At 40.6% G+C, this 10,153-nt stretch overlaps 1 protein-coding gene across 1 annotated transcript; it reads left to right on the plus strand.

Annotated features, from left to right (window-relative positions):
* The first annotated feature begins 2,058 nt into the window (after positions 1–2,058).
* On the plus strand, positions 2,059–9,792 carry LOC139717716 (uncharacterized). Its single transcript, XM_071629216.1, has 8 exons — positions 2,059–2,268; positions 2,608–2,857; positions 3,924–4,094; positions 5,129–5,340; positions 5,597–5,752; positions 6,692–6,914; positions 7,108–7,164; positions 9,292–9,792. Exons 1-8 carry the CDS (start codon positions 2,102–2,104, stop codon positions 9,790–9,792), a joined length of 1,737 nt encoding a protein of 578 aa, XP_071485317.1. The 5' UTR covers positions 2,059–2,101.
* The last annotated feature ends 361 nt before the right edge of the window (positions 9,793–10,153 follow it).

Consider the following 10,153-nt stretch of genomic DNA (forward strand, 5'->3'; position numbering starts at 1 on the left):
CTCAACCCGCTTGCAGAGGGACTTAGATGCAGTTCAAGAATGGGAAGCGAAATGGCTGATGCGATTTAATGCTACCAAGCGTCAGGTCTTGCAGGTCACCAACAAGAGGAATCCCGTTCCTGCCTCCTACACCATTCATGACCATGTACTACAAGTTGTCCGCTCAACCAAATACCTGGGTGTCCATATCGATTCAAGATTGAATTTCAACAATCATGTGGATACCGTCACCAAGAAAGCCAATGGTACTCGAGCCTTCTTCTCACGCAACCTACGTCATAGCAGCCAAAAAGTCAAAGAAGCTGTCTACACAACATTCATCCGACCAACTGTCGAATACGCAGCGACTTCATGGGATCCGCACACACAACGGAACATACACAAGCTTGAGCAGGTTCAGAGAAGTGCAGCTCGATTTGTCACGGGCGACTTCGAAAGATCTAGCAGCGTCACAGCCATGCTGGATCATCTCAAGTGGCCTCCACTGCAGGAACGTCGCTCCAAAAATCGTCTGCTGATGATGTATAAGATCAGACATCACTTGGTTGACATCCATTGGCAGACTTACCTGACCCAGCTCTCAACATCTACCAGAGGACACTGTTCCCGATTCACTATCCCCCACACCAGTACTACAGCGTATGCCAACTCATTCTTCCCACGCACCATCCGGGACTTGAACAGCCTGCCTGTTGATCCTGCCACATACCCATCCCTCATCGCCTTCAAAACTGCGCTGAGGGAACTCTGTAGGATGTAACTCTTCATCCAGAGATTTTTACTCGCACCTGTAAATATTTTTCACCTGATTTCAAATTTCTGTTGCCTCGGTGCGGCGTATGCGCATGTTCTCGCAGTGCGTTCATCCTCGACCATTTGAGGGCAGCACTTTATCGGAAGAAGAAGAAGAAGAAGATGTATTAAACTTGAGATGGTGGCAGTCCCATGTTTTGTAGTGTAAGTGCCGGCCACATCACGGACTGCAGATTTCACATTTTTATATGATCTTCAAATTACCACTGTGTCAGTTGAGACACATGCAGAACTAGATGTATGTGTGTGAAGAGTGTTACATTCTGAAATTTTGTCATTTTCTTCTTTCTCGTCTAATATAAGTGAAACCTTTGCTGTTGTTTATGTGATGAAGTTGTAGTTACAAGGGCCTATTTGGAGTTGGAGTGACCTTTTTGTTTGAGGGCTCCAGCTACAAGCACATCCAATTACTTCTTAGTAGTCTTGGCATGTATTTGTTTCTTTGTAATGACTTGTAAGTTGTATATTGTTTTGTATTTTGCCAAAATAAATGAATGAAATGAAATAATTGAATGTGATGATTGCTTCTGAAACTTCGACATTTCGTCCTTAAGATGGCAAAACAATGTATCTAAATCCAACCTCATTTCCATTAAATCGAGCTTGAAGTTTTGCAAACCTTCAGCTGTCTTTCTGTTTTCATTCAACACTTCATATCTTACCCTAGAGAGACTAACAGTATCAGTGATACAGTGGATCCAAATTGATTTCACTAAACCCTTTATGTTTAGAATAATTTGCATTTAATGAAAACATACATGTACATTGTTTTGCCATCACAACATAACCACACTATTGCCGTTGATACGGCAAAACAACGTAAGTCTCGATCACTGGCACAAGTGTAATGTATTACAACGTCAGTATGCGTGCGCTTCTGCAACAGCACTTGGCGCGCAGCCTATTACTTAGTAAACATGTAGGTGGCAAAACAACGTAACGCATGTAGATACGTTGTTTTGCCTATTCCATGCCTGACGTGTGATGAGCAGGGGCAAGCGTTTCGTCGCTTATGTTCTGCCAACAAAATTTGAACAATTCCCACTTGGATGGAGCGTCATATCTCAGTAACGGAATGGGTTCTGATTTCAAGATTAGGTCAAGAGTTAGATTATACTAAAATAAGCTGAAATATGTGACTAAGTCAGTTTTCGTGAATTTTTGACATACGTTGTTTTGCCATCTCAAGGCTGATTATTTTAGCTGTTCTTCTCGGTGCTGTCCCAAACAGATTACACACAACTTCTTACGAACGAAAAGTTGCTGCTCAGGCTTGTTGCCAGCCATCATGGAGGACTATGGTGTATCACCATCCCAAGATGAGTTAGTCTCCATGGCAACCCTTCAAACTCCGCTTCTTCAGTTAGGTTACTCAGAGCGGCAAATTTCTGCACTGACGGACTGGGCAAGATTGAGCTCGAAAATAGTTCCACATCTGTACGAAAAAATGCTGAGGTAGGACAACTGTATGCTACCAAATGTTTCCACATATTCCATTTCTGAAGCAGGCAATGTAGGACCTACTGACAATTTGTAATTTTCAACCTATGCTTCTTAAGATATCCTATGAGATTCAAGTAATGTCGGATAACTGGTGGGTGAATATATCAATTACACAGAAATGTAGATGATTAGTTTCTACTGTTGTTCTGTTTTTTTCACAGCTTCCCAAAACCTGTTCTAAATGATATGATTAGTGAATATTTTTCTCTCTCCCTGCCCCCCCCCCCATGGTGTATTTTACTTTAAAATGACAATAACCATGACAACAATACTATCATTTGCTTTTTGAAGCACCATGACATCGAAGCAGATAACACCGGCCTGTAGACAAAGCCAGGAGGCTACATTACTTCATAAGGGAGAGGTCAATGCTATTAATGTAGGCTACATAGCGGCTGTGGTGTCCTCTCACCATAAGTGCTCCAAGGTGCCAAAGAAATCCAAGAAGGCAAAGAAATCCATGAAGGCACCCCCAATCTCTGTGGAAGAGATATCATCATCCAGCCACGAAGCAGCGCCCTCTAGTGACCGACGTCAAGAGGTCTGTAGCAGCATTCTCTTTGAATTCATAGAAACCTTGCCCCAATGTGCAATTTACGTCAAATGCCAAATATACAGAAATTTAACACCAAAGTTTGAGTAAAACTAAATTTTCAGTAATGCTTTCATTCACAGTACCATGGTAGCTCTGTCTGTCTTTCCAGACTTTTTTTTAGTTTCCACAAACTTTATTTTAAAAAAGCAGTTTTTAAATATTTATCTCAAACTATGTGGCAGTGAGGCAGAAATTGACATGGTCTCTTTTTTTTGGTTGATCTTTTCACATCTTTGAAGCACCTCCAACACTATTTTTCATGTCATTGTACTATGTTTCCACACTGGGCTCCTGAGACATGCCCAGAACTGCCAAGTCCTCCCTCATATTGTAGGAGGCTGCCTAGCATTTTCAATATCCCTTGAGTCTGGATAAGAGAATAGCGAGAATAGATCTGCGACGCGAACGCTAACACGATGCTAATCATTGGCCCAAAATGGTGTTCTGCACAAGACAGTTGTTTCCATTGTCCAACCTGGGAGGCTGTGTCGTCTTAGCGTTTGCTTCACTATGGCCTGTTTCATAAAGATTGAGTGTAAGTTGCAATCAGTCGCAAATTGCATTTCATAAACAACTTTGCTATTGGTCGCAAGTAACGCTCAATCTACCGAAAGTTATGCGTGGTTTTTCTTTAAATCAAGCGTAAGTGTCTTTATGAAACCTGACTTACGCTCAATATTGGACTTGAGCTTGATTCACTGAGTTATGCTCTATGAATCAAGTGCAAGATCAATCACAACTCTTTGTGAAACAGGCCCCAGATCTAAAGATTGCTATTATATCATGTCTCTCTGATTCAGGATTTAACACACAAGCAGCTCCCTTTATCTGACTGCTCTCCGGAATCTCCCTGTATTTTTGTATCTGAATGTTATACCAGCCTTGAATGCCATATTTATAGAGTTAACTTCTTTTGGAGGATTGCACAAGAACCTCACCAAGGTGTCATAAATCATTTCTCACCCATATTTACCTGCCTCCTGTCATGTCCTGTGTACGGTCATCACAAAAGGTTGATGGCTCTCTTTCTGGAAGCTGTCGTCCAGACCAAGCCACGCCGTCTTCATGTGAGTCAAGTGGACATCCTGAAGACTACTTACCATCTCAGCCAGGCCCAATGCAGTCCAAGGTCCTACACTATGGGGAAGATGGAACGCCAACTTTCGTTGATTGTGCAAGCGAGGTAATGAATAGTCTAAACCTCTCTTCTCTTTTGTTCATGAGAAAACGGCAGATACTGTAAATGCAGAAACATTCGCAGTACAGTAGTTTTTGTGGATTTTCCGCTACTTATAGGGGATGGCTAGTAACTGATCAGTGAGAATCAGTGGGAATGCTGGAGGATGATTGTTCCCATCCTTGTGGGATTCATTTAAGAGTACATTATATATCTATTGTTGTGTGAAAATTATTTGCTTCAGAATGGTCTCATATTCAAGTAATGTGCAGATTAATGTTTCCAGGTTAGCGTGCCTGGTCAGTGACGGATTTGTCACAAAATGGTGTCAATGTACAATGTAACTTATTTGAGGAGCTTTTTATTTTCATACTAGAGTCAGAATGCTACTTTTTTTGATTGGGCAGGTCATTTCTGGTATTTTCCTAGTTTTTTTCTCTTGCTTGACATACAATTTTGAAAACTGCTGCAAGAGATTTTTAATGGCAATGTACAAGTGTGTGTCTATGTGAATGTGAAGCATACATATAGGCTTGACATTAGCACTTTCCCTCTAGGCCGGAGGCAAGTAAAATTGTACGTTGGGCAAATAAAAATATGAAAAAATTACCTGTACTATCAGAAGTTATATGCCAAAAGTTATCTGTACTATCAGAAAAGTAGCATTCTGACTCTAATATGAAAATCAGAAGCTCCTAAAATAAGTTTGTTACATTGACACCATTTTGCAGCAAATACTTTTTTTTTTCTTTCAGGGAAGTAAAAATTTGAAATTGATGACATTATTTGCCAGATGAGCAATTGAAGGAAAAGGTATATATTAGATCCTAAGTAGATGGATAGTTAGAAGAATAAATCATACAGATGTAGATGTACATATACCCTCACCCAAACTTTAACTACAAATCATGCCCCAGACTTCTCTCATAGTGCAAGAGAAGTGCATTCTGCTTCATGTGTTCCTCAAGAGTATATGTCGGCATGCTGATCATGAGCATGTAATTCATGGACCAAAAACTACTCTGTGCTTTGTCATGCAGCAAGCCACGAGACAGATTAATCCCTGTCAGATCAGCGTTGAGATAGCTGGTGAGTTTGAGAGGTGGAACCAGCAAGACACGGATCAGTTCTTGGCATCCTTTGACAGCCGCACCAAGAATGCCCTGAAGCAACTTGCTGAGGAAGATGACTCCTTCTCGCTGAATTTACTCACTGAAGTGATCATGGATGTTGGGAGGAAACCTAGCGCAAGGTGGTGTACCGTCATTTTAGAAATGATACTGTAAAACGAAGAACGTTCGCATGCATTTTAATTTTAAAAATTTCGCAAGTGCTAAGATTCGCGAAATCAAAATGTATGCGAAAGTTTTTGTCTACACTATATGCATCGGAACACCAGTGGTAATTCGCAAAAATTTCATGCCATGAATATATTATGTTTTACAGTACACTGGTCTGACCCGAGTAAAGCATAATAAAGACAATATCATCTAATTTGACATCGCCAGATATTACCAACCAACGGACCGAGACCAGCTCAAAGTGAAGACTCTACATGACAGAGTACTGACCAAGCAGGACATGGTGGAGTTTCTGGAGGGGAACTGTTCCCCTGTGAGCACTGACCATCGGGCAGCCATCACTGGCACCCTGCACAGAGTTGGGTTGGTGTACTCTTTGAATTTAACAGAGATTGTAATATTAATTCTATTTGAGGTGACTAAAGGTGTGAAATCAATTCTATGTGAGGTGACTAAAGGTATGAAATCAATTCTATGTGAGATGACTAAAAGAAACTAAGTGTGTTACAGTTTCAATGGCTTGTGCTGTATACGCCATATATTTAGCGAGTCTAAATTTTTGCGAATCAGGGCTTCCCGACAATTTTGTGAGTGGTTAAATTTGCGATTGTGGAGTACTGCACTGAACAGAGAAATGTATACGTGTACGTCACATTTATATTGGGGTCAGAGTCATTATTTTCGCGTGTCTTTAATTTCGCAAATAGCACCTGACTCGTGAAATTCGCAAAAATAAAAACCTTGCGAAAATAAAAACCTCGCTAAATATTGGACGTATACAGTATGTCATGTAAAAAGGAAGGCAATTGAATGAGAACATTTCTGAGAATTTGTTCATGCTAGCTTGGAGACTGTTTAGTCCAAAATGTTCACAAATCTTATAGCAGTGTTACTTATGGAAAACATTTTATGTACATCATTTTTTTTTACAGCTGATTGACAAATATCACTTAAGTGATAATAGTTTTATGCCTGAATTGTCGATTAGTGGCAATAAAAACAACTTGATGCAAGAATTTATTCATTTGAAAAATATATGCAGTACCTACTACTATAAGGGATCAGAACCATCTCTGGCAATCGGGGAAAGGTTACAAAGTCTAGTGGGTATGTCGCCTGTCTATCAATCAGGAACTTGTGGGTTCAAATCCCACCCAAGTGTGTATGCCCATGATTTTTATCATGGCTCCAACTCAAACACTTAATATTTAGTGTTTCTTTATCTTGATGAAGGGCAATTTGTCGATCAGTTGCAGTGTAGGAATGTAATTTCTATTTTCGTTCTTCTTCCATTGTTTTCAGGGTCCTGGTGAATCGGCAAAGAGAACCCATCGGCATCACAGTCAAATTTCAGCACGCTGTCTTGGGCTGCATTACTCCTCTCTTTGACCTCATCCGTGACGGTCAGTCTGTGCTCTTTCTTGGTCAGCCACGGTCAGGCAAGACCACCCTGCTGCGTGAAGCAGCCAGAGTGCTGAACGACGTGATTGGAAGACGTGTCGTGATCATTGATACCCTCAATGAGGTATGTTATTTTTCAAACTCTTGCTAGAAACAACATGTGTACTAGAAACAAGCAGGTTTTGATATAAATATGTTGTGATTTCTAACAAAATATGCCTCTGTTCTGCATGAATTCTTACTTCTGCAAACAATCACTACATGCTTGAACTCATATGCCTCCACTTCTTGCAAGTTTGTGCTTGTATTTCCTTCAGATTGGTGGTGATGATGACATCTCTCATCCATCGATAGGAGGAGCAAGGCGGATGCAGGTATGATTGCCAAACTCATGCATTATATTGTACAGCCTTGAGATGGCAAAACAATGTATCTACATCCATACCTCGTTTCCAGTAAATCGAGCTTGAAGTTTCGCAAACCTACTGCTCTCTTTCTATTTTCGTTCAACTGTCAACACTTCATACCTTACCCTAGAAGGACAAACAGTATCAGTAATACAGTGCATGCAAATTGATTTCATTAAAACCCTTTATTTTTAGAATACTTTGCATTCAATCAAAACATGCGTTGCTTTGCCATCTCAACATAACCATACTATTGCCATTGATACGGCAAAACAACGTAAGACTTGATCACTGGTGCTCGTATAATGTATTACAATGGCAATATGCACACACTTCTGCAACTGCGCGCGCAGCCTATTACTGCGTAAACATGTAGATGGCAAAACAACGTATCACATGCTGACACGTTGTTTTGTCAAGTCCATGCCCGACGTGTGTTGAGCAGGGGCAAGGGTATCGCCGCTTACATTGTTTTGCTAACAAAATTTGAACAATTCCCGCTGGGAGGGAGCGTCATATCTCAGTAATGGAATGGGTTCTGATTTCAAGATTTGGTCAAGAGTTAGATTATACTAGAATAAGCTGAAATATGTGATTAAGTCGATTTTCATGAATTTCCAACATACGTTGTTTTGCCATCTCAAGGCTGTGGACAGATCAAATAGATAGACATTTTCCAGATTTTGGTGCCAAACTTAGATGTTTTAGTTTTCTGTTGCAAATGTATGGTATTCAGTTCCTGTCATGATATAATATGCTTTGTCCAAGATGATAGTAACTCTATGAACTGATGTTTGAAATGATGTGGGGTAGAATGTAGACTGCACTTGCCGTAGAAATTTTAGCCGTTTCCTGTTCTGCCAGTCACATGCCAAACTAACCCTTGTTGGAGGATTTTTATTTTGTTGGTATTGCTTTCTGCAATGGTTGCACTTTATCTGGACAGTAATTACAAGCCAGCCATGTACTCTTTGTGCTCTTTCGAAGTCTTTCCTAACAAGGGATACCTTTCTGAAATGATACACAAATAAACCATATATCTGCATTATTATATAGATTGAAATATTCATTCATGCTCAGATAAAATCTTTTCTTTAAATAAAAACTTTATTCGATGATGAATTTATATCATCATGTGGGTGCTGTGTGAAATGTTTTAGGGCACTGTTTATGTTTACTTTGTACGTGCATGAATTTGACTGATGTGTATATTCAAATTACCTATAATGGATTTTGGTATTGAAATATGAATTTTTTCTTCAGTGGGTGCATCCTTTTTTATTCCTTCTTATTTAGAGTCAATGTAACAGCTTAGAAAGTAATGAGTATAAAATAAGTAAACTCTAGTATTCTTGTAACTGATTGACAAATTGCTGTATCATCATACGCACTGATTATTCAGTGTTTTGGAGTAATATCTATGATAAAAATTATGGGCATACATACTCTGGTGGGAGTACATGTATTCAAGTAGTCAAGTAAGATCAAAGTTCTGAAAAGACCTGTGGAAAGACTTCAACGAAGGTTCATAGAAAATCATGCAGAATGACAACTATACACACCCCAGTCACTGTAAAACCCGACAAGTCTGTACCAGGATTGTGCACCACAACAAAGCGAACACAAAGCGAACATGTTGATCGCATTGAGTTTTGATACTAGACATCATTTTTGTCACCTCAAACTCATTAAAGGCAATCTTCATTAATTAGACTTCATGTCTATGTTATCAATATTGACTGATGACATACATATATTTTATGAGTTTGAGGCGACAAAAATGATGTCAAGTATCAAAACTCAATGCAATCGACATGTTCGCAATGTTGTTGTGGACCATCCTGGTACAGCCCTTTTTACAGCAGAATCAACGATAATTGTGACACTGTATAGAACATCACTGTTGAGGTGGAGATTTAAGTAATTTTGAGTTTGTGGAACTTGAAATGATAGAGGTCCTGTCCACTCATCAATAAATCAGCATTGCAAATGATTTGCCACATTGTCATACGATAGCCTGATGATACATCACTGCCAACAACCAGAGTGAATTCAAGATTGCAATCCGGTTATGCTTTTTGTCGTCTTATTCAGCTGCAAAGACGCGACCTTCAGCCAACCGCCATCAAAGAGGTGGTGCGGAATCACAGCACACCGACGATAATCGTCGACAGGATTGAAACCGGGGCTGATGCCATGGCAGCACTGGCTGCTCGTCAGAGGGGCATTCGGCTCCTGGCCTCAGCTCGCGGAAGAACCCTCGGTGACTTCATCACTAATTCCCACCTGGACCCCATCAATGGCCACATACGCAGGGCAGTCGCACAACAGGCCCTCCAAAATGGTCAGCGGGATGTCAGTGACAGCGTGATCCTCCGTAGGAACCGCGTACCAGCCTTTGATGTCATTGTAGAGGTGCAGGACTACCGTCGGTGGATTGTCCATCATCATACGGCCGAGGCCATCGATGCCTGTTTGAGATGTGACCCAGTAGATGCCCAGGTGAGAAGAGTTGTGATGAGAGGGAATGATGTGAAGACTGAGCCATTCCCTCAAGTCATTGTGGATGAAGTGACTTTGCAGTATTCGATTTGAGCACTACCTCCTTCTTCCTCTTACAAAGATATCAGTATCTGTTATAGAGCAGGTTGAGAAAATTCTGCAGTCTCTTCGGTGGAGGGCTGTGCATCAATTTTTTAGTGGCGGCATGTTCCCAGAAGTTAACTCTAGAATCTTACATTAGGTATGTTCACACTGGTGCCTTATCATCGAAGAAAGCTGCAACAGATGATGTGAGAAATTGCTCCTTTTAGTACAATAAGCAGCTGCTCAATAATGAAAGTCAGAGATTTAGTGCCTGGACTAGGATGACCCAAGTTCATAGCCTCCATTCCAAGGAATGTTTGATTCTCTGCGATGGAGTGGAAAGTGCTGCTACTTAAATGAGTGTAACCAT

This window comes from Diadema antillarum, unplaced genomic scaffold, assembly GCF_040938485.1.
Source record: "Diadema antillarum isolate AM-2024a unplaced genomic scaffold, OU_Dant_1.0 scf00000081, whole genome shotgun sequence".
NCBI lineage: Eukaryota > Metazoa > Echinodermata > Echinoidea > Diadematoida > Diadematidae > Diadema > Diadema antillarum.